Source organism: Saccopteryx leptura, chromosome 1, assembly GCF_036850995.1.
Source record: "Saccopteryx leptura isolate mSacLep1 chromosome 1, mSacLep1_pri_phased_curated, whole genome shotgun sequence".
Lineage (NCBI taxonomy): Eukaryota > Metazoa > Chordata > Mammalia > Chiroptera > Emballonuridae > Saccopteryx > Saccopteryx leptura.
In genome coordinates this window covers 351971245-351996871 of record NC_089503.1, presented here as the reverse complement: position 1 = coordinate 351996871, position 25627 = coordinate 351971245, and the positions used below count along the sequence as shown (strand labels likewise).

Below are 25627 nucleotides of genomic sequence, written 5' to 3'. Positions count from 1 at the left end.
GAACCACGGTAATCAAAACAGCATGGTATTGGCAGAAAAACAGACATACAAACCAATAGAACAAAATTGAGAGCCTAGAAATAAAACAACATATATATGGACAAATAATCTTTGACAAAGGAACCAAAAACACACAATGGAGAAAAAAAAAACCTCTTCAATAAATGGTTCTGGGAAAATTGGAAAGCCACATGCAAAAGAATGAAACTTGACTACAGTGTGTCCCCCTGCATAGGAATTAATTCAAAATGAATCAAAGACCTAAATATAAGATTTGAAACAATAAATCACATAGAAGAAAACATAGATACTAAACTCATGGACTTTGGCCGCAGAGAACAATTTATGAATTTGACCCCAAAGGCAAGGGAAGTAAAGGCAAAAATAAATAAATAAATGGGATTATATCAAACTAAAAAGCTTCTACACAGCCAAAGAAACTGATAACAAAACCAATAGACAGCCAATCAAATGGGAGATGATATTTTCAAACAATGGCTCTGATATCCTTATTTAAATGTCTAAAATATCAAAAAAAGAATTCAGAAAGCTTAGCAACAAACAAGCAAACAATCCAATTAAAAAATGGGTAGAGGACCTGAACAGACACTTCTCCCAAGAAGACATATGTATGAAAAAATGCTCATCTTCACTAGCTATTCAAGAAATGCAAATCAAAACTACAGTGAGATACCACCTCACATCTGTTATAAACAAGACAGTTAATAACAAGTGTCGGCTGTGGAGCAAAAAGAACCCTCATTCACTGCTGATGGAAATGCAAATTAGTACAACTGTTATGGAAGAAAGTATGTTGGTTCCTCAAAAAATTAGAATAGAACTATTATATGACCCAGCTATCCCTCTACTGCAGGGGTCCCCAACCTTTTTTGGGCCACGGACCGGTTTAATGTCAGAAAATATTTTCACAGACGGTCCTTTAGGGTGGGACGGATAAATGTATCATGTGAGTCTTAGACGGATGTAACAGAGGGAATCTGGTCATTTTTTAAAAATAAAACATCGTTCAGACTTAAATATAAATAAAATGGAAATAATGTAAGTTATTTATTCTTTCTCTGTGGACCGGTACCACATGGCCCACGGACCAGTACTGGTCCATGGCCCGGGGGTTGGGGACCACTGCTCTACTGGGTATCCACCCTAAAAACTCAAAAACATTGGTATGTAAAGACATATGCACCTCCATGTTCATTGTAGCATTATTTATAGTGGCCAAGACATGGAAACAACCAAAGTATATCTTGATAGAGGATTGGATAAAGAAGTTGTGGTACATATATATAATAGAATACTACTCAGCCATAAGAAATGATGACATACTGCCATTTACAACAACATGAATGGACCTTGAGAATATTATACAGCCCCAGCCAGTTGGTTTATCAGTAAAGTATTAGTCTGGCATGTGGAAGTCTGGAAGTCTGGGTTTGATTCCCAATCAGAGCACACAAGAGAAGTGACTATCTGTTTCTCCACCCCTCTCTAATCTCCCTCTCTCTCTCTCTCTCTCTCTCTCTCTCCCACTTTCTCCTTTCCTGTAGCCATGGCTCATTCCAGCAAGTTGGCATCAGGCACTGAGGATGGTACCATGGCCTTACCTCAGGCACTGAAGTAGCTTGTTTGCCGAGCAACAGAGCAACAGCCCCAGTTAAGCAGAATATCACCCCTAGGGTGCTTGCCAGGTAGATCCTGATTGGGGCGCATGCAGGAATCTGTCTCTGTGCCTTCCCGCCTCTCACTTGATGATAAAAAAAGAAAAAAAAGAGGACATTATACTGAGTGAAATATATAAATCAGAAAAAGCTAAAAGCTGTATGATTTTACACATAAGTGGGATATAAAACTAAGACTCATGGACATAGATAAAAGTTGAAGTGGTTACCAGAGGGAAAGGATGTGGGGAAGGGATAGGGGAAGGGTGTAAAGAGGGAGGGACAAGCATACAGTTGCGAAAAACAATTTGACTTTGGGTGATGGGTATACAACATAATCACCAGTTCAAATGCTATAGAAACATTTACCTGAAACCTATGTACTCTGGTAGATCAATGTCACCCTGTTAAATTTAATTTTCTAAATAAAATTTTTTTAAAAAATGAATGGTGATTACAAGAGGAAAAGACGGGGTAAGAGGTAGGACAGGCTGAAGGGGGATGAATGGTGATGGAAGGAGGCTTGGCTCGGGGTGGTGGACACACAGTGCAGTATGCAGAGGATTATAAAATTGTACACGTGAAACCTATTTAATTTTATTAATCAATGTCACCTTAATAAATTTAATAAAATAAATAAAAATGAACCCTGTCTTGAGAGGAGCTTAGTCAGAACTCTTTCTAGCCACAAAGATTCTCTGATTCTGGGGTGAGAGTCTGTGTGTGCCCCGCCTGCGTTTGGAGTCCAGGGACTGCTGTGAGGGGAGGATCCCGAACTGCTGTGCATCCCCTCGCCTGGCTCCGGCTCATCTGCATCAGCCATGTCCTCTACAGAAACACACTGTGTGAGCAGAAACCCCCTTTCCCATTTCCTGGGGTGAGAGCCTGTGTGTGCCCCGCCTGCGTTTAGAGTGCAGGGACTGCTGTGAGGGGAGGGTCCCGAACTGCTGTGCATCCCCTCGCCTGGCTCCGGCTCATCTGCATCAGCCATGTCCTCTACAGAAACACACTGTGTGAGCAGAAACCCCCTTTCCCATTTCCTGGGGTGAGAGCCTGTGTGTGCCCCGCCTGTGTTTCGAGTCCAGGGACTGCTGTGAGGGGAGGATCCCGAACTGCTGTGCATCCCCTCGCCTGGCTCCGGCTCATCTGCATCAGCCATGTCCTCTACAGAAACACACTGTGTGAGCAGAAACCCCCTTTCCCATTTCCTCTGTCTTCTTAACACCACATACATGTAAATTACTTTGCATTTTTTAAAACTGGTAGCTGATAATACAGCTTCACAGAGATAGTATTTATTGATTTTAGTCTTTGATAACATTTAGGGTGTTAACACTTGAAAAGCAGAATTGTGTAGTATTTTTTTTTTCTGTATTTTTCCGAAGCTGAAAACGGGGAGAGACAGTCAGACAGACTCCCGCATGCGCACGACCGGGATCCACCCGGCACGCCCACCAGGGGGCGACGCTCTGCCCACCAGGGGGCGATGCTCTGCCCTTCCGGGGCGTCGCTCTGTTGCGACCAGAGCCACTCTAGCGCCTGGGGCAGAGGCCAAGGAGCCATCCCCAGCGCCCGGGCCATCTTTGCTCCAATGGAGCCTTGGCTGCGGGAGGGGAAGAGAGAGACAGAGAGGAAGGAGAGGGGGAGGGGTGGAGAAGCAGATGGGCACTTCTCCTGTGTGCCCTGGCCGGGAATCGAACCCGGGACCCCTTGCACGCCAGGCCGACGCTCTATCACTGAGCCAACCGGCCAGGACCAGAATTGTGTAGTATTTTTAAACAAATATTCTAAATCACCTTTACAGACAGTAAAAATGTCATATTTAATTAATGTAATTATTGTTAGGGGAAGCTGGGGCATGCTGTAGATAGACTTCGTGTGCAAAATGCCCTTCTTTTATTGAAAAATTATGCAGAAAGACAGTTTTGAAAAGTGCCAAGTTTAGAAAGAAAGGTAAATTTGAGACACTGGAAATAATAGATGAGTTTCGGCCATTCCTCTGATGATAACGTTTTCATTTCATTAGGCAGCATGATCTCTAGGAAAGTGTCATAGCAGCCACTGGGTCATCTATAGTCCCTAATGCTGACCTGTATACTCCAACCATCATAATTCATGATGTACTCGCAGACTTCCGTCAAATGTACAGAAATACACACTTTATCAAAGCAACATTTGAAAATATATAAAAAGTCAGAGACAGTGTTGAATTTCTTTTGGAAGTTATTGCTGAAGAATTGTTTTCTTTAAAAAAAAAACAAAAACCTCTAAATCTACTTATTAGCATTTTTTACTTTAATCCCAAGATTCCATTCCATATAAGACATTTAAAATCTCTCCTCTCCCAAAGCTTTCTTAATGATTCACTCACATGAATAGTTTGCCATGAAAAACTAATAATCCATCACAATACATGGAGAAATCACCTTCTAAGTGGAAATGTACAATTCTTTCAGTCCACAAATCCCGAGGTGTTAATTTGCCTGCTTCTCTGAGCTAAACTCACTGAGATGTCTACTTTAAACACCAGCTCCGCTTCTCTCTTCACTGAGTTATTCATAATTGCCTGTGAGTGCCCGGGGGTTTTGTTTGTGTGCATGACATTGTGCAACTTTCCATGGTTCATTTGACAAAACATCAGTTGAACTCTCCTGAATGCTTTGTTTTCATATCACCCTAATTCTTGCTAAATGAACCCACACTTCAAGCACATACTTTCAAGCTGGATGGACATTATCTGTTCCACAGGCGCAAATTTTTTTTATCAAATTAAATCTGACAATTTGATTCTTAACTAATCCACAAGAAAAGTTGATGGTGGTTTTCTTGAGTACACTTAAAAAGCCTTTGAACTAATAATATTTTTTAATCATAAATGCCATTCTTTTCCTCTTACAATAATCAGAGCCTCCGCAGGACAAGTTTTGAATAAAAGGTCTGCATCAAAGAGCATTTCTTCAGAAACAAAATAGAAATGATTGCTTCAAGCAAAATAAAGGGCAATGGCTGTTACAGAATAATTTTGAAGAAAATGCTTCTTATGATATCTAATGATTAATGTATAAAAGAAAATTCATATTTTTAAATTTTATTTAGGAAATTAAACGGTAAAACTGATCAATAAGAATACATAGGTTTCAGGTAAATGTTTCTATAGCATCTGAAATTTTATTATATTGTATTCCCATCACCAAAGTCAAATCATTTTCTATCACCTTATATATGTCCCTCTTTACACCCTTCTCCATCCCCTCTGCCACATCCTCCTCCCTCTGGTAACCACATCCTCTTTTATCTATGCTGATGAGTCTCAGTTTTATATCCCACTTATATGAGATATCATACAGCTCTTAGCTTTTTCTGATTTACCTGTCTTGTTGATAATATCCAATCTAACAGAGGTGAGGTGGTATCTCATTGTAGTTTTCATTTGCATTTCTTGAATAGCTAGTGAAGATAAACATCTTTTCATACATCTATTGACCATTTGTATGTCTTCTTGGGAGAAGTGTCTGTTCAGGTCCTCTCCCCATTTTTTAATTGGATTGTTTGCTTGTTTGTTGCTAAGCTTTCTGAGTTCTTTATATATTTTTAGATATTAACCCCTTATCGAAGCCATTGTTTGCAAATATCATCCCTCATTTGATTGACTATTTGTTTTGTTGTCAGTTTCCTTTGCCGTGCAGAAGCTTTTTAGTTTGATACAGTCTTATTCATTTGTTTTTGCCTTTAGTTCCCTTGCCCTTGGGGTCAAATTCTTAAGTTGTTCTCTGTGGCCAAGGTCCATGAGTTTAGTATCTATGTTTTCTTCTATGTGATTTATTGTTTCAGATCTTATATTTAGGTTTTTGATCTATTTTGAATAAATTTTTGTGTAGGGGGACACACTGTAGTCAAGTTTCATTCTTTTGCATGTGGCTTTCCAATTTCCCCAGCACCATTATTGGAGAAGCTTTCTTTTCTCTATTGTGTGTTTTTGGCTCCTTTGTCAAAGATTATTTGTCCATATATGTGTGGTTTTATTTCTGAGTTCTTGATTTTGTTCCATTGTTCTGTATGTCTGTTTTTCTGCCAGTACCATGCTGTTTTGATTATCATTCCTCTGTTATATAATTTGAAGTCAGGTAGTCTGATATCTCCAGCTTCATTCTTTTTCCTCAGGATTTCTTTGGCTATTTGGGTTTTTTAAAGTCCCATACAAACTTAGTGATTTGTTGTTCTATTTCTTTAAAAAATGACATTGGGATTTTGATGAGGATTGCATTAAATTTGTATATTGCTGTGGGTAATATGGCCATTTTAACTATGTTGATTCTTCTAGTCCATGAACATGAAATATTTTTCCATTTTATTGTGTCTTTTCCAATTTCTTTTAATAATGCTTTGTAGTTTTCAGTCTTAATAATGCTTTGTAGTCTTTCACATCCTTTGTTAAGTTTATTACTAGGTATTTTATTTTTTTTGTTGTTGCTGTTGCAATTGTAAAAGCAATTGGCTTTTTTAGTTCATTTTCTGAAGTTTCATCATGAGCATATAGAAAAGCAGAAGACTTCTGATTATTAATTTTGTATCCTGCGACTTCATTACATTGGTTTATATTTCTAATAGTTCTTTGGTGGGGTCTTTCGGGCTTTCTATATACAGGATCATGTCACTGCAAAAAGTGATATCTTTACTTCTTTCCAGATAAGGATGCCTTTTATTTCTTTCTCTTGCCTGATTGCTCTGGCTAGAACTTCCTGAACTATGTTGTTTAAGAGTGGAGAGAATGGGCAGCCTTGTCTCGTTCCTGACTTTAGAGGAAAAGTCTTCATTTTTTCACCATTTAGTATGATATTAGCCGATGGTTTCTCATATATGGCCTTTAATATGTTGAGGTACTTTCCTTCTATACCTGTTTTATTGAGTGTTTTAAACATAAAAGCATGTTGTATCTTATAGAATGCCTTTTCTGCTTCTATTGATAGGATCATGTGATTTTTGTTTTGTTGAAAAAAAATCTATGCTTTTAAAACTTATCTTAGAACTTACCTGAGTACATGGCTGACCTATGCCAACATGATCTGTTTCCCGGCTCTCAGCTCCCACTTTTTAATCTCCCAGCACAGTTAGCTACAATTTTTTATGTGCCACACAACTTTCAGGACTTTGTTGAAGCATATAAACCTTTCCTCAGAATAATGTTTTTAAATGCATAAAATACATGTGATTACAAAAGAAAAGAGTTATGTTGAAATTCTACTGTTAAAATATTAAATAAGTTTCTGATATAGTAATACACATACTTCTTTATAAATGCATTAAAAAAACAACCCTGGCAGTGCACCTAATAACTACCATAATCCTGAAATATTGATGAGCAATATCAATATCAAGATGAAACAATTATGGTTTCATCTACAATTCTAAAATGGGATATGAAAATACCTGTGACTTCTTACAAAACTATAAAAATCCTAGAAGAAAACATAAGCAGTAGACTCTCAGACATGTCTCATAACAATATTTTTGCCAATATACCTCCTCAGGCAAGTGAAATAAAGGACAAATAAATGAGACTATTCCAAAATAAAGAGATTTTTGCACAGCAAATGACACCATTAACAAAATAAAAAATCAACCCACTGTATGGGAGAATACAGTTGCCGATACATCTGATAAGGGATTAATAACCAAAATTTATAAAACTCAATACCAGAGAGACAAACAATCCAATTAAAAGTGAGCAAAGGACCTGAATAGACACTTCTCCAAAGAGGATATACAGATGGCCAGTAGTCATGAAAAAATGCTCACGGTCACTAATCATCAGAGAAATGCAAATTAAAATTGTGATAAGATATCATCTCACACCTGCCCAAATGGTTTTCATTAACAAATCAACAAACAACTGCTAGTGAAGGTGTGGAGAAAAGGGAACCCTCCTGCCCGGCTGGTGGGAATGAAGACTGGTGCAGCCACTGTGGAAAACAGTATGGCATTTTCTCAAAAAATTAAAAATGGAATGCTTTATGATCCAGCTATCCCACTTCTAGGAATATATGCTAAGAATCTCAAAAGAAGATGCGCACCCCCGTGTTCATTGCAGCATTATTTACAACAACCAATATCTGAAAACAGCCATGTGTTCATCAATGTATAAGTGGATTAAAAAACTGTGGTACATTTATACAGTGAAGTACTACATGGCTGTGCAAAAGAAGGAAATGTTTTAGGCCCTGGCCAGTTGGCTCAGTGGTAGAGCATCAGCCTGGCGTGTGGAAGTCCCGGGTTCGATTCCCAGTCAGGGCACAGGAGAAGCGCCCATCTGCTTCTCCACCCCTCCCCCTCTCCTTCCTCTCGGTCTCTCTCTTCCCCTCCCGCAGCCAAGGCTCCATTGGAGCAAAGATGGCCCGGGCACTGAGGATGGCTTCATGGCCTCTGCCTCAGGCACTAGAGTGGCTCTGGTCGCAACAGAGCGACACCCCGATGGGCAGAGCATCGCCCCCTGGTGGGCATGCTGGGTGGATCCCGGTCAGGCACATGCGGGAGTCTGTCTGACTGCCTCCCCGTTTCCAGCTTCAGAAAAATACAAAAAAAAAAAAAAAAAGAAGGAAATGTTTTGCAAGCATAAATGTACCTGGAGATTATTTTAAATAAGCCAGGCAGAGAAAGACAAATATTATATGATCTCACTCATATGTGGAATCTAATGAACACAATAATCTGAGGAACAAAATGAAAACAAAGGCAGAGTGACAGGGAACAAATGAACAGCTGTCAGGGAGAAAGAGAAATACGGGACTGAGTCAAAGATGGTGAAGGGATTAGACAAAAACATGTATACATAACACTTATATACAGAAAACAGGATAGCTATAGCCACAGGGAAAGGGGTTGGAGGTAGGGGAGCGGGTTAAGGGGGTAGAAATGGGGTGGAAAGAGACTTCACATGGGGCATGGGAGGCACAATGTGGGGTGTAGAGGGTGTTATATGGAATAGGACACTTAAAAGTACGTCAACAAATTATTTAATAATTAAATTTTTTAAATAAAAATAATAAACTAAAATTAACATCGCAGTTTTGCAAAATCAAAAAAAAAAAAAAAAAAAAGAAAGAAAATATCTTTGACTTCTATGAATGGCCAAATTGGAAGTACTGGTAATACCATCATAGTTTGTTGCTGTGGTTAGTGACAAAAATGCAAATTTTTTCCCATCTACATTTACAGCCCCCTAAATTCTATCCACAGGCCCCCTGGAGGCCCATGGACCCTAGATTAAGACATGCTGGTGGCCCCTGACTTTTTCTCCTGCATCTACTTTTATTCAACCAGTAGAGAGGTGAAGTGGGGGTGGTCAGTTGTCAGCATGCATACATGTGTGTAGGACCTTCAGAAGCAATGACGTCAGCAGAGCCACACTCGAACCCCAGCACTGCACCAGAAGCCTGATGTCTGAACACTGACACCTCAGATGGGTCATTCTGTGTCAGTTCAGTGCTTCCCCAGCCAGGCAGTCGGCTTCTGACAGTGCTGCCAATAGCCAATTCATAGCAAAATGTGTTCTTTGTTCTCCACGATGCCATTCTCCTAAATCAGGGATTGTTCCCCAAATATCCTTTATGCTTATTTACATAAACCTTACATGCTAGGTCTGCAATTCCTTATGATCACACGTTCCCATATTCACTTCCTCTAGTAAAAAAGTACTTCCATATCGCCAACCAGATTTTATGCCCAAATTTAGATCCACAATCTGTGTGGACGCCTGAAACTGGACTTACCTTCTTCTCAAAATTAGTTTTTCAACCTGATTTTCCTGACTTTTCTCCTCCTGACTTGTTAGGAGCATCACCAATAACTACATATGATAACTTCAGACTTTCCAACCACACCTCCTTCCCAATCTTTACTCCCCAGTCTAATAAGTAGAAGCTCCTGTACTTACAGTATCTCTCTTGTATTCCCTTCTCATGTCTACCACTTACTTTACAACCTAACCTAGATCATAGTACTATTGCCCTGCTACTCAACTATCCAAATATCTCCTAACACACACTGCTGCCAACTTGATTTTACCAGAGGGAAAGTCCACTGAATGAGACACAGGCCCTGCCATATGAGCATCTCCCCCAATCATGTCCCCAGACTCCCAGTTCAGCCACCTGTCTGGCCCTGTGCTGCAATAACTTTTTGTTTCACAAAACAACAAGCCAATATATTTTTTCTTGATTTATTTTAGAGAAAAAGAGAGAGAAACATTGATTTATTGTTCCACTATTTTAATGTATTCATTGGTTGATTCCTGTTTGTGCCCTGACTGGGTATCGAACATGTAACCTGGGCATATTGGGACCATGCTCTAATCAACTGAGCTACCTAGCCAGGACCAAATGAGCAAATATTTATCTCATTTTTTTTTGGCTTGCTTCCTTTCCCATATTGTATGCTTCTTCTGGAATGTTTCTCCAGAAGCTTCTCTGGTTAGAATCCTACCCTTCTTTCAAAGGCCATCTCAAGCACCACTCATTTTTGAAGACTTTTTTGATGTGCTTCCACCATCCTAATACGATGGAATAGAACCTTCCCTGGTTCAACCTTTATAGCATTTTTCTTAGGACTGAGCTGCCTCAACCATTCACTGTAATCCATTATGTTCACCTCACCCACTACCCTAGTTTTTTAATCCCTTAAGAGTGGGGAATGCTTAAATTCATCCTTGTACCTCGGTAGTGCTTGGTACAATGTGTTTTACAATGAGTACTCAGTACTTGTTTTCAAATGAGCTGAAATGATTTCTATACAGGAAAAGAATTTGCAGCCTTCTTGTATAAGCACTGTGCTAAAATTGCAGAAACTGGGATCACATCTTGGTTTTTGTAACAATGCTAGCAGAGTACACACAAGAAGAAAAGTAAATGCACTAGATTGTCAAGACTGAAGTGGACCTCTTTCTTAATGTCCAGTATCTTTTGTCTTAAGATTTGGTGCAATATGTTAAAAAAAAAAAAAAAAGAATTTGCAGGAATGACCTACCTTACGCCTTCTATGTACCACCTAAGAATAAGCTAGCTAGCAAGTGTTCACTAGCTCTACTTTATTGATTAATTATTGAATTTTGGTGACACTGTGCTTGCACCTGGCTTTAACCCATGCAGTCTCATGGACTAGTCTTTCCAACCATTGTGCTAACTAACTCCCGCTGGATATTTAGGGCTAAGTTTGGTCAGTACATTTTTTAGAAAGTCTTCCCTAACCTCACGTCTGGCTTCATGAGCATGCAATCTGTGTAGTCCCATGGAGCCCAGCACTTAAAAGGCGCCAGACTTCCTGGCATGTTCTGCTATCACCATCTTGAAATTCTTAGTAATTGTTAACGAAGGTCACTGCCTTTTCACTTTGCACTTGACACGTAAGTGTAACCAATCCTGCCTAGCCCCTCCTCACCTGTGTGCTTCTGTCTTCCCCTGTAGTTCCCCTATCTTTACAATCATCATTCAGAATTTTAATTTTACATCTGTTTAAGTACTCTGTGTCTCAGTAGACCCTAAATCTGAAAAAAGGGAAAAAAAAGAATCCCCAAGGCTGAGCCTAGAGTTATACACATAATCAATATTCGCTGACTGGACAAATGGATGAGTAGCCAAGAGAAGGGGAAGGGAAGGAATTTATGAATGCATTTGTCCGTCCATAGCTTCTTGGGTAGCCGGAGCACTGGAGGTTTTTGACTTGGAGTCTTCAGAGGGACCCCTATGGCAATAACAGAAGTCAAGTGCAGGAACTACTCTTGTTAGAACGGAGGGTAAGATCAGCTCAAGGAAGAAAATGAGCAAAGTAGTGACATGAAGTAAAGGTATTAAGCAAAAAAGATTAATGAAGAAGGAATCACCAAAATGAATTATGAAATAGATCTGTTTTTAATACAAACATAGCTACCATTAGGATGCTTTTAGAGGAATAAGGTGTCTTAGTGTTTAAATAAAAACCCTGCTTCCTGCCCTGGCTGGATAACTCAGTTAAGAGTGTTGGCCAGGCCTGACCTGCAGTGGCGCAGTGGGTAAAAGCATCGACCTGGAACACTGAGGTCGCCACTTTGAAACCCTGGGCTCGCCTGGTCAAGGCACATATAGGAGTTGATGCTTTCTGCTCCTCCCTCCCTTCTCTCTCTGTCTGTCTGTCTGTCTGTCTCTCTCTCTCTGTCTCCTCTCTCTAAAATGAATAAATAAAATCTAAAAATAAATAAATAAATAAAATCGTTTGTTTGTTAAAAAAAAAAAAGAGTGTTGGCCGTGCATAAATGTTGCCAGTTTGATTCCAGGTCAGGGCACATACAGGAACAGCTCATTGTTCCTGTCTCTCTCTCTCTCTCTCTCTCTCTCTCTCTCTCTTTCCCTCTTTCTGTCCCCTTCCTCTCTATATAAAATCAATAAATCTGGTGTGAATTAATCAAAAAAAAACAATAATAATAACTTCTGCTTGTTTTTCCAACTAATGTTTTGTGGTAAGCCTGGGCTCACGGGGCCACCAAGCATATCTAGAGCATATCTAGATAACAGGTGCTCACCAGAGGAAAAACATGTGTCATGGTCTTTATTTGATGCCACATCATCCTCCAAACCACCTTAGTGATCTCTGATTTTCATCTTATTAGGAGTTAGCGGATCATATAGGTACAATGGAATTTGATTTCTAGTTTTTAATTCCCAATCCATTAGGGCCAATTTAATAATGTAAAGCATCTTGAATCATTAATCTGCATGAGTGAAAAGTATGAGTAGTTATTAACAGTGTACAAGATGTTTTGCACTAGCAAACTCCTTTCCCTTAGAGACTTCTATCTGGAATGATAACTACTTCCCTCTTAGTTTGGAGAGATAGAGAAGTAACCCCAAAAGTCTTGCTGAGCCAGCAGCGTTATTGCCATACTCACCTATGCATGCTTATTCCACAACACTGACATGACAGACAGCCAGGACAGACAGTGTTGGAACACTCTCTCTACTACACAACCTTGGATGAGTGATAAAATGTGATATCTTGATCTCAGTTTCCATATCTGCAAAATGGTAATAACAATATTTTTATTTTCTAAATTTGTAAGGGTGATGTGGACAATGCATGTGAAAGGGGCTTCGCTCTATGTCCAGCTTGTAGAAAACCCTCTATGGATGTTGGTAATTATTTTCAGCATAGAAGATAAGCAGTTATGAACTTTCACTCCAGTTCTATGTTGGGATAATTATTAAGAGATAAGGAATACATAGTATCAGTTAGGAGTTGGAAACTTTTTCTCTGAAGGGCCAGAGAGTAAATATTTTCGTTGTGTGCACCATACTATCTCTGTCACACTTCTCAGTTCTGCAGCTGTAGCATGAAAGTAGCCATAGCAACACGTAAATGAGTGGGTGTGGCTATGTGCCAATAAAACTTTATTTATAAAAACAGTCATTAGAGACCAGGTTTGTTCCCAAGACCATAATTCACCAATCACTGGCTATCGCCCCTTGGGAGCTCCCAGTCAGGTGCAGTAGAAAGACTTGTAAGACATGTCAAGGCAAGCCAAGAAGGGGTGGGGACTAAGCCCGCTGCCACTCTAAAGAACAGGGAAACTGACGTTTTCAGGGAGATTATTATATGAACTTCCCAGAATTGAGTAAAAGTAAGAAATATGGTCTAGAACAAGTAGCTTAGGTATTGTTGTTTGGGTTTTTGTTTGTTTTGTTTGTTTGTTTTTTAATCTTTCAGTTCAGGATAAATAACTTCAGCTTTAAAACAAAGCCTTCTGTTTTTAGTAGACATTTCCTTGGGAACTCAGCTTCCCTTCTGGACCTCAGACTTTTCAGGTTTCTAGGAATAAAAATCTCTGTCGATTGATTGGTAGAAAAGTCTGCCCTGACTTCCGCTCCCTACCACTGTGCATGAGCAGACAGAGTGAAGGGGCCCCATCTCTAGTAGTTTGACTCTAAGGAAATGGAAAACACATGGTAACAGAGGGAAACATCTCCTTCCTTTATGATGATGTTTATGATGAGATGATGAGATGATGATGATGATGATGATGATTGTAAAGAAGTAACAAATGAGAATCTCTGAGATTCTCAATATTAGACTCTGAAAATGAGGCTGGGACTTAGTGACAACCATTTAGAACAGTAGGAGGTTCACCCAAACTACAAACCGTGAGCAGAGTCTGCTCCTTTGAAAGAAGAACGGCGACAGCACATGCTCCCAGGACGGGAGAGCACGTACACATTCTCAGGGCATTTCTCGGGACCCTGCTTGGGAAAAGACATTGATGGGAAATTCACAGATTCTAAGATGTGGACAGTTAAATACAGTCTGCAACACACATACCACCTTCTCTCCACTAATCCAGTTGCAAAGGACCCCATTTGCACCCTGCATCATATCGTATGTTGCTATTCAGAATGGCTAGTCCCTTCCAGGTCTTTGCCGGGGATCCCCAAACTTTTTACACAGAGGGTCAGTTCACTGTTTTTCAGACCATTGGAGGGCCGCCACATACAGTGCTCCTCTCACTGACCACCAATAAAAGTGGTGCCCATTCCGGAAGTGCGGCGGGGGTGGGGTGGGGTGGGGGTGTAGATAAATGGCCTCAGGGGGCTACATGCGGGCCGCAGGATGTAGTTTGGGGTTGCCTGAATCAATGCCGATTCAAATGAATATGAATATGGTGCTTTATTCATTAGAAGGAAGAAATTAAGCCTGTTATGATACGGCAAGGTTCTCATCAGATTTCTCTTTTTCATTGTTTTACAGCTTTCTCCTTGTCTTCGGTTGCTTGATTTTGTCAGTGTTTTCCACCATCCCCGAGCACACAAAACTGGCCTCGAGTTGCCTCTTGATTCTGGTAAGTGAAAGCTATGGACAAAATGTTCATAAAGTTTGTATATCATAAGAACTGCCTACAATATTTATGAAATGCATTTCATATAGCAAAAAGTTCTATATAAAAAAAAGAGTTACTTTGAAGTATAAAAGTTTCAAATATCACTGAAACATTTGCTTACCCTTATAAACTTTAGTCAATCCTCAGGAATCTATAGAAATATTCAGGATTACTATTGCATAGCAATATCTTGTGTTACATTTACATCACAAATAGAAGTAAATACTTAGAAGCAGTTTGAATAATGTCCGTCTATGGTAGCAAACAAATTATAAGGAGAATAAATGTCCATGAGGTCTCCATTACATTGCTACAAGTTACAAGAAAGAGAGCATTTCTAATAACCACAATTTGGTAGGAGCTAGGTATAATTGACCAAGAAAGATGAGAATATAGCACCTCATTTAAAAAAAAAAAAAAGAATACTTCTTCATGCTCTTTTCAACCAACAGAATGCATTGTGAGTTTTACTGCTAATACAGTTAACTGGAGAGAAATTCTACATTTTGCTGTCAATTTTTAACCACACAAAATTGCTCAATTCATTTTAAAATGGGAAAAGACTGCAAGATATTTTATTCTGAACTATTCTGGGATTTTTGAGCTCTTATATTTTCTATTACAACTAAACTACAGCACTATGTACTCAAATCTCTTCCAATTGCAAGTTTGGTTCATTTATATCTATTTTGACCCTCTCACTTAGTCCAAAAATATCAGATGGACAGTCTCAGAACAATCTGAATGAACTCTAAACCGGAACCTACTTCTGCTGTAAAACCTGGTGGACTACAAAGGAAGAGAGAGAAAGAGGGGTGGGGTAAGACGGCTGTGTGCCCTAATAAACAGAGCTTGGGTATGTACAACAATAGCACTTAGTATAAGAAAATTATTCTTACCTAGGTGGAAACTGAAAGATGGCAGCCAGATAACCTAAGCCGAGAGCAGCTGCTCTTCTTCCCTGTGTTTGCAGATGACTCATTTGTGCCTGATGTTACCAAGACTTCATCAAGTCTCAGTCCTACATCAGGGAGAAATCATTTTTGAGCCTGGAACAAATCTATTCCAATTTGTTTCCATACAAATTGTGCTCAGCTATATATTAATAATGTTAAGGTTACTCTTTTAAAACTCAAGATAGAGAGCAGATAGACAGACCAGAGAGCACATTGGGGATTTGTTCCATGTATAAGGTTTCCATGTGGGTCACGAATGGCCTCTTAGCCTCATGTACCCCTTTGATAACAACAAATATCTGTGCTCAAGGTGTAAGACACAGCTAGCCTTTAGGGTCATATACATAACTGCAACGAGGAATTTTAGAGTGAAAATATAAATCTGATTGTTAGACTTGGGAACATGAAAAACTGATTCCCATGCATCACTGATGGTATCAATACTGCTCACAAAAATTAGGGGATATTTCAAAGTGAATATGAAGTGATAAAATATCCCCTAATTTTTGTAAGCAGTGAGTGTAGTATACATAAATCAAACATAGGAATGGCACAGAAAAGTTTCTCGTATGACCAGGTCAAGAATCGAAAATGTTGTTCACTTCCTCCAAATCTTTGGAAAATAAACTCCCTCATTGCTAAATGAGTTTATAAATAGTCCACAGAAACCCATGTTATTAAAAAGCCCAGAGCTGATTAGTATCTTGATTTTAAAACTTCCAAACAATTGATCAGAGTTTAGTAACTAGAGTACATTTGAGAAGATAAAATGTAGATGCTGTCGCACATCCCTTGACCTTTTTTTTTCAGCTTTATTAAGATGTAATTGACATATAACATTGTGTAAGTAAGATGTATAATGTGATGACTTTATATATGAATATATTGCAAAATGATTACCACAATAAAGTTAATTAACCCTTCAGCACCACATAGTTACCGTGTGTGTGTGTGTGTGTGTGTGTGTGTGTGTGTGTGTGTGTTTGTTGGGAACCTTTAAGATCTATACTCTTAGTCATTTTCAAGTATACAATACAGAATTGTCTATTACATATACCATGCTGTACATCAGATCCTCAGAACTTGTTTTATAACTGGAAGTTTGCACTCTTTGACCACCTTCTCGCATTCTCTCCGGCCCCCGGCCCCCAACCCCCGCCACCACCAATCTTCTCTCTGTTCTTGTGAGTTTAGTTTGGGGATGTTTTTGTTGTTTTTTAGATTCTACATGTAAATGAGATCATACAACATTTGCCTTTCTCTGACTTATTTCACTTAGCATATAGCCCTTATGGTCCATTCATGTTGTCACAAATGGCAAGATATTCTTCTTTTTATAACTATTTCACTGTATAAAACAGAGTTTCTTTATGCATTCGTTGATGGACGCTTAGGTTGTTTCATGTCTTGGCTGTTGTAAAAATGCTGCAATGAAGATGGAGATGCCGATACCACTTTGAGGTCTTGATTTCATTTCCTTCATGTATACATCCAGAGATGGGATTGCTGGGTGATATGGCAGCTCTATTTTTAATTTCAGGAGGAATATGCATACTGTTTTCTATAGTTGTGCCAGTCTGCATTCCCATCAACAGTACATGAGGGAGAGTTCACTTTTCTCCATATCCTGGCCAGCATATGGTATCTCTTGTCTTTTTTATAATGCCCATTCTGACAGGTGTGAGGTGATATATCTCATTGTGCTTTTGATTTGCCTTTTCCTGATGATTAGGGCTATTGAGCACCTTTTAATGGACCTGTTTGCCATTTGTACATCTCTTTTCCATCTTGAATGCCTTTGGATTTAGTCCTTTTATGTAAATGAGGCCTTTGTTTTGAGCATGGTGGTAAATGCTGCAAATATCTAGATATTCCCAGAAAGCCGTTGCTACACAGCTTTCCATAAGGAGAGGGTATGTTTCTCCTACTGTTTTTGAGCTAAGTAATAAATTGTCAGGATGTGTTTGAACCCAAAGTGTATTCTTGAAACCAACCTAGAAATATGCACACTGTGTGGCAGGTCTAAGATTATACTGATGTTATTCTTCTTCATTAATGCTATCTCCCCAAACTATGTTTTATTTGGATCAAAAAAATCAAGTACAACCTTTTTATTCTTCAGATATTAATAAATTAGTTAACAATATATCATAAAGTTTAATCAGTTGTAGAATATCGGGGGGAAAAAAACAAGAGAAATATTAATGATTTAGAGAATCTCTTATTTATTCTTTTACCATGCATGTTTGAGATAATTAATCTGATTTCAAAATCTGTTTATCCTCTGAACAACAGGATATGATTCATAGGACACAGTTCTAACTAAGAGTGTTTTTAGGTCCCAACGTGGACTATATCTGAAGAATTGCCATCCAAATGGCAATAGGAATGGCTTTAAAAGTGTTCACAGAAATTTACAATAAAGTCACTTTTGTAAACTTTTGGTCATAATAGAATTAGAAGAGTAAATTTAGAAGACTTATATAAAAATTATACATCATAATTTATATTTTTCATAACTCTGTCCCATTTGGGTTTTTTTAAACATATTAAGAGATGTTCCTATATTCTAACTGATTCTGTTTCCGTGCAGGGAGCACACTCCAGGCAAACTAGTCCCTGACAAACTGCCCAGGGCCCTCTTTGACACTCACGCTTTCCACCTGTTTCATTGAGGACATCCACATAGGGTTACAGGCCATTACTTTGGACTTGGTCTTGCTCACGTCCTGGGGCTGCCATAGAATCTTCAGCTCTCCACCCACAGACCCCAAGGGGAGGCTTTCATCATTCTCATTCAGAATGGCAATTCCAATGCTATTTTGCAAACTTCTAACTTACTTGCCTCAGTTACAAACCAAACAAATACCCATGTTAATTTTCTCTTTTATTCTTTTCAGTTGTATGAATTGGGGTTTCATGATATATATGAGGTTCCCTTATTTCTCTCCACAGAAGTAGTGGAGCATAAACTGAAGAATGTGATTGATACTATTGAGTTCAAATTCACTTCTACCAGTTTTTAGCTATGGGATTTTGGGAAATTAGTTCCTGTGTCTTTGTTTTCTCATCAGTTAGAAGTGAATAATGGCCCTGGCCAGTTTGCTCAGCAGTAGAGCATCAACCCCGTGTGTGGAAGTCCCGGGTTTGACTCCTAGTCAAGGCACACAGGGGAACTACCCATCTTTTTCTCCACCCCTCCTTCTGCTTCTCTTTCTCTCTTCTTCTCCCACAGCCATGGCTCAATTGGTTCAAGTGCATGGGTTCCGGGCACTGAGGATGGCTCTGTGGAGCCTCCGCCTCAGATGCTAAAAAATTATTCAGTTGAGAGTGGTCCCAGATGGGCAGAGCACTGACCCCAGACTGGGGTTGCTCAGTGGATCCTAGTTGAGGTACATGCAAGAGTCTGTCTCTGTATCGACCCTCCTCTCACAAAAAAAGCTAATAATAAGATACCCTATTTATAAAAATGTTGTGATGATAAGTTGAATTCTAATGCTTAGAACTGAGCTGAGCATAGAGAAAACTAGCAAATATAATCACTGGCTCTTGCATACATATAACCGTGGCATAATAAGCACATGAGTACAGGTAAACTGTGGAATATTTGAAACTGCTATAGAGAGGAAATATACTCTTCTAAGAGAAAACAAGTATTTTTGCAAGAGTTTCTTATCAGGAATACAGATAATTAGGGTAACTTTCTGCACAATTATGTTCATTTAACTAAAATGGACTCAATGGTATACGTTCAGCGTGCAGGTATGTATTTTCAACAACTACTTATTTTTTGATGACTAATGAAACCGATTTTTATTATTGTAGTTTTTGATAAGTTTATCTGCTGGCAACATCATGGCAATATAAGCCCTTCTTCTGAGGGGAGCATGGGTTGGGGATAACTGCAGTCTGACTGGGGTGCTTGCTCTGCCCTCACTATGGAGATAACGCTTATGAACTCCAGGTCATGACACAAAGCTGTGGGTCCAAATACCAAGGACAAATAAAGGCTGGTGTTAATTTCTTATGTTTTATAAATTCTTTAAAACTGAAATAAAGCTAGCATTTTATAAGTATCTTTTATTTATGTCTTATTGATTTTTATTAAAAAAAAAAAACTTTCAATTCAAATATAACTCCTTCCATTTTACTGAATGCCTAAGTTGCAAGATCAGATACCCAGTACAAGACAGAGCCAGGAGTCCATGGCCTGCTGACTGAAAACCTGGACTGTCTTCAAAGCATCCAGCAACCTCATTCTCTTGCTTCTTCATCAAGACTGGAAAGTCTATGAAGTGCATTTTTCACCAGTCAATGAAGCACTGATGTCTCAGGCTTCTTTTTGGTTTTAATTATGCCAAGTGATTCTTACACCCTTTTACTAGGGATGTTAGTTTCTTTTTTCATAAAGGGCCCACTTACAAAGTTATCACAAATGGGTATATCAATTCAGATCACTATAAGATCTTTGTATCAAGAACTCTAAATACTATTTGCAAACAGTCAACAGCCTGACCCGTGGGGTACATAGTTAAGTGTAAAACTGGCCCCGCCTACTTTCAGATGAGCGTTATGCTATTGAGCAGAGTGCTCCGATTTCCAGATTAAACAATTGTAGAAAGTTTTGTTTTGACTTCTTTAGATTTTATTACCTGAGATTGTATATTTTAGCATTTCATATTCTACATTCTGAAGAACAATGCTGTTTATAGTATATTTCCTCTTGAATGGGTATATTTTTTACTTCCAAAATAATTTTTAAATATTCCTTTTAGGAATTTAATACAGATCATTGAACACATTGAAAATAGACTACCTCTCCATTTAGTGAAAGTGATGAATATCGTTTGTAAAATTTTCACTGAAGGTGGTCATTTCTAAAAGTCCCAGCCACAAACAGTAAAAGTAATGCCCTTATCATTTTTGCAAGATAGAGAAGCTCAGCAAATTTGTACCTCTATTCTCCTACTGGGTTAGAAAAACTCCAAACCACAAATATACTAAGCATTTGGACAAGGACTTTATTGAACACATGGCCAGATATCCAGGTTTGGTCAAACATCTGGGTGTTTGGCACCTTCCAGATAGAGCATATGCATATTTGCTGTTTTTGCTTCATGTGGCAAAGCAAATACGGGTTTGCTATTTCTTTGCACAATGAATCAGTTCCTAAAATGTGTACAAATCCAACTTAGGCAGATCTAATTAATATCTTAAATGCACTAGTGGAGCTTACTATTTAAAGAAAATCTGCAGTGAATCCTTTTGTAAAGTGAAGAGTCCTCTTGAAAAAGCTACTAAGAACTAAATAATTAATCTGTTGCATATTTGCTTTTTTCCTCTTGGGTGCCTGTAGGGTTTTATAATTGCTATATAGCTATCCATGCTATAACACAGTGTTGAAGAATTAGAGAGGTTGTTGCCACTTCCCATCAGTCAGTCTTAGTAGAGAGGGGAAAATCAGTCACAAACACAGTTTCCTGTCCTTGCAAAGTAAAAACATTTGCTCATAAAATTGAATGGATTTGATGTGAAATGAAATTACATTAAGTCTTCACATTTAAAGTTCTAGCATTAAACATTGCTAAGACAGTATAACAGAGTCTAGGGATAAGAATCCATTTAAAGATATTAAATCTTATATCTGTAATGAAAGTGACAGAGCCTCAGATATTAAGCAATCAGATATGAGAAATGAGTGATGCTTCTTGTTGTTCATCCCATCCCTGTAATTTACTGCAGAGAGCTCTCAGAATATCCCAATGAACATTGAAAACTGCAATTATTTTCCTCTGCATGTCTTTCATCAAAGAAAATGCAAATAAACTTTAAAATGATTTATGGAGACTAATGACCCTCATCAATCTGCTGACGACTGAAAAGAAAAAATAGAAGCTTAACACCTACACTGACTCTTAACTGAGGGATAATAATACAGTAGGTTGCCTTATGAAAAGTATTTCAGATATTAGAGCAAATAGTTGTGCAAGTTAAAAAAAATGAAAGTGTCTGAAAAACACCAGGTCTCTATTTACAATTAAAGAAGGAAAGAACTTTTCATATTTCTGATGCAAGCTTGGCATCTAACCAAGTGGTCCAGTCTATAGTATAGAATTACTCTGTTCAACTTTGTTTTGAGACTTGATGAGCAGCTCAACAGACACCGTTAGAGCTATCAATAAGCCACACTCAACTAGGTCCACACTGATCTCCTATGTCCTTTTGAGCTCCACAAAAGTATGTTCAACTGAGAGACAAAGAGAGAAACAGGTGGTTAGACAAACGTTTGAGGGTTGTTAGGAAATAACAGAGTCCAAGACGGTTGGCAATACAGGGAGAACACTCTTCTCTTATGATCTTTCCAGGCTGGAATAATTTCCACCGTTTGAAACCTGGGTCAAACACTTCCATTCTCCTGAATAAACTGTCTCTTCCCACTGACTTCACCCTCAGCATTGGTTACTAAGCATTGTATGTCCTCCCTTATTAATTTATTCAAGAATATTTATGCAGCAATGAACAAAACAGGCAAAATTTCTATCCTCATGGAAATCACATTTTGGTGGGTAAAACATATAGTAAACAAATTAACAAATCAACATATTAAGTGATATAAATAAAAGAAAAGCAGGAGAAAAGAATAGATAGTGAAGGGGTGTTTTGATAATATGTTTAGAGAACTGCACAGAAGAGGGTAGCTTTCTAGTAGAGACTTCAGTGAAGTGAGGCAACAAGCCGTGCAGGGATTCTGGGAAAGAGCATTCTAGGCAGGGGGAGCTTCAAGGATAAAAGTCCTGGGCAGGAGCAAACGCTACTGAGTGAAGGGAAGGCAGAAAAACCAGAGCAACTGAAGGAGAGTAAGCCAGGGGCAGAGTGGAGAAAAATGAGGCACCAGTTAAAATAGAAATTTCTTGAGAATAGGATCTAAAGCTGATTCAGTGATAGCATTTAATACAGTGGTATCTGGTGGCAAATGATCAATAAATATTTAGTGAAAGAAGATGACCAAATGTTTAATTATACGGCGTAATATTGAAGTTTTCACAGTGTCATGAATATGGCACCAAAATTACAACGAGATACTGTACCTGACTCTAGAATGGACTGGAGTAGGGCAGCCATAGGACTGAAGCCACTCAGGAAGCAATCGCAGTCATTCATGTAGAACCTGATGGGAGCCTAGACAAAACAGAGGCAGGGTGAGCAGAGGGAGGGGTGGACTGGAGCAGTAAGTGTGGTTCCACGGTTACAACAAAGCAGCACGTCCTGCATAGTGGGTCAATGCCTCACAGAAAGTCTGGGGCAGGCTTTCCTTCTCAGAACTGAGATAGTCTGCCCTTTGCATACTGCACGGCTCCAAAATGCCTGCCTCCTGCCGCATTCCGGGTGCCTTTTGCACTATCTGTGGTTGCCTGCCACCCTCCGTCTTCTCGCTGCCTCTCTGGTTTAGATCTGCATCTGGCTCTGACCTATGTATCCCAGGCTGGATTTCCCAGCCAGTGTCTGATCTTGCAGATTTCCATAGGTTTCCAGATGTTTCCCCAGATCCTGTCTATGCTGTCTTAATTTCTCCAGGTCCAGTCAGTTAATTTACTGCAGGTTTAAACTAAAATATATATTAAGTGCTTTCTACATTCCAGTCTCTGTTCTGGGGACTGGAGTCCCAAATATGAGTAAGACACTACCCTGCCCTGGAAGCATACCTAAAACACAGCTTTGTTTACAGCCTCTGACATACTCTAGAACAATTAAAAATGAAATCATGGGTCTATAGAAAATAAACGGTGAAATTAAGAGATGAAAGAGAAATGGGTTAATCTGTTGTTGTTGTTGTTGTTGTTTTTTGGGGTTTATTTATTTATTTATTTATTTGTATTTTTCTGAAGTTGGAAATGGGGAGGCAGTCAGACAGACTCCTGCATGCGCCTGACCGGGATCCACCCGGTATGCCCACCAGGGGGCGATGCTCTGCCCATTTGGGGCGTTGCTCTGTTGCAACCAGAGCCATTCTAGCACCTGAGGCAGAGGCCACAGAGCCATCCTCAGCGCCCGGGCCAACTTTGCTCCAGTGGAGCCTTGGCTGCGGGAGGGGAGGAGAGGAACAGAGAGGAAGGAGAGGGGGAGGGGAAGCAGATGGGCGCTTCTCCTGTGTGCCCTGGCCGGGAATCGAACCTGGGACTCCTGCACGCCAGGCCGACGCTCTACCACTGAGCCAACCGGCCAGGGCCTGTTGTTTTTTTTTATTCCCACTTTAAGACATATGCACATGAGAGAATAGACTCTCTTGTCATCTGTTTCTCATGAAAATTACAAATAAGATTATCAAAAACTATCTTCAAATATAGATTACTACTAATCATGCCCATACCTTGAATATTGAATATTACACAAGGCCAAAGACTGGAAGCAGTGGGTGTGTCCCCCAGTACCCATGCAGCTATGCATGAGGGGTCACAGGACACAGCATGCTTCTTTATAATAGATTAAAGAAAAAACTTCCAAACTGTAAATGGCAGTCTGACAAACAACATTACAGGCTGAATTCAATGAAAATGCTACAGACCTGGCTCCCCCAGAGACTATAAATCACAGTGAATCCACAGAACATTACTGGCAAATGCAGAACAGGAAAATGACCGCGCGTGTGACAAGCCCCCAACCTTAGCTCCCTGAAGGCTAATTGAAGGAGATTCAATGTTGCAAGATCCCAGCATCATGGGCAAACTTGGAAAACCCTCTGCAGAACAGCCTTAACAAAGAAATGTGAACCCCAGGCCTCAACCACCCTTGGGTGAGGCTGGGAGTACGGCAGGGGGTGAATGAAGGGAGCACCCTGGAGAGGGAGGGCAGGAGGGAGGATTCACTCTCATTTCCCCTCCCCCCACTCTACTGACTGTTCTTTAGTCAGATGAAATCAAGTACAAATCGATATAAAATGCAACCTTAAAAGAAAGAGAACCCCTAACATAACAGGAATGTGTTATGCAGAGGTGAAGGGGGTTGGTGAGGATCCCTGCCTCTTTGCTGTCATGATAATAAAGACTGGAGAACTTGGGAGTTGATTACTACAAAGCTGGAGGGTTTTCTACTTAGCTAACCCATTTGCTTCTCTCCTGCAAGCTCCTTCCTGGATCATTTTCTGGGTTGGACCTGTGGTTCACAGTCGTGAGAAATTGCACAGTCAGGGTCACTGTTGCCAGGCAGACAGAGGCACTTGACTAGCTGAAGCGAGTGAGCTGTGTGACCAGGCTGGGAAGCTTGTCTGTGAGTGGAGTCCAAACAGGAGCAATGCAGAGCTCTAGGCTGGAGGACTGAAATGGTAAACCCCAGCTGGGTAGCTCAGGAGTCCAACGCTGTGAGGACAAGCGTTTCCTTGTGTTGCCTCTGCTAACTAAAGAATTGGTTTTTTTTTACTTTGAGCTGCACATTGATCCATTGCTTTAACTCATCATATATTCACTAAGCACCTACCAGGTAGGCTGGGAGCCAGAGGCACCGCACGCACGCACGACACACCAGCTGTACACTGAAATACTCATATGGTCCTCATCCCTGTCTGTACTGGTTCTCTAAAATTCTTTTTCTAACTAGATCAGGTGGAGAATTTTGAGTCTTATGCAAGTGCAGTTCCTCTTTTACCTTATGTTTCCATAATGCAAATTACCTCATCTGCTTTTGTAAATGCAGTAATGATGTCAATGGAACATGGAAGTTGAAGATGATTTTCCCAAATAGCAGCCGCTGAACTTAAAGCCTATCAGCCTGGCTGGACGTGGCAAGCCTGAAAGAGTGCAAACTGACCGTGCCTGCCTTCTTTATTTTGGACACTTGCTCTGCCTTAGAAGTGCTTTTAGGCAGTTCTCCCGGTCTTTATGTAAAAGACACAAACATAAGGTGATAAACGGAAGAGATCCATCTTTAACATCACCACACTGTTGCAAAGCCTGCTACTCTCTCTACCAGCGACATGACGTGGGGCCCTCGTCCCTGTAACTCACCCGCCTGCACCCTTCCCGACAGCCCCTTCCATCAAGCTGTCTTCACGTCTGTGTGGTGATGGCCGGGCTTACTGCAGCATTTCCTCGTTAGAATCTGACATCGTG

General features: G+C 39.7%; 1 protein-coding gene and 1 non-coding gene across 4 annotated transcripts in view; both read left to right on the top strand.

Annotated features, from left to right (window-relative positions):
* Positions 1–25627, top strand: part of KCNQ5 (potassium voltage-gated channel subfamily Q member 5) — a 592119-nt gene that overhangs the window by 347835 nt on the left and 218657 nt on the right. For all 3 annotated transcript variants that reach the window (XM_066359020.1, XM_066359022.1, XM_066359021.1), the window contains exon 2: positions 14439–14529. In XM_066359020.1, coding sequence (XP_066215117.1) covers positions 14439–14529 — 91 coding nt within the window. The remainder of the gene's footprint in view (positions 1–14438; positions 14530–25627) is intronic.
* Positions 10479–10656, top strand: LOC136389980 (small nucleolar RNA SNORA81). The gene has a single exon (XR_010748513.1). It is a non-coding gene; the product is annotated as a small nucleolar RNA SNORA81 (small nucleolar RNA).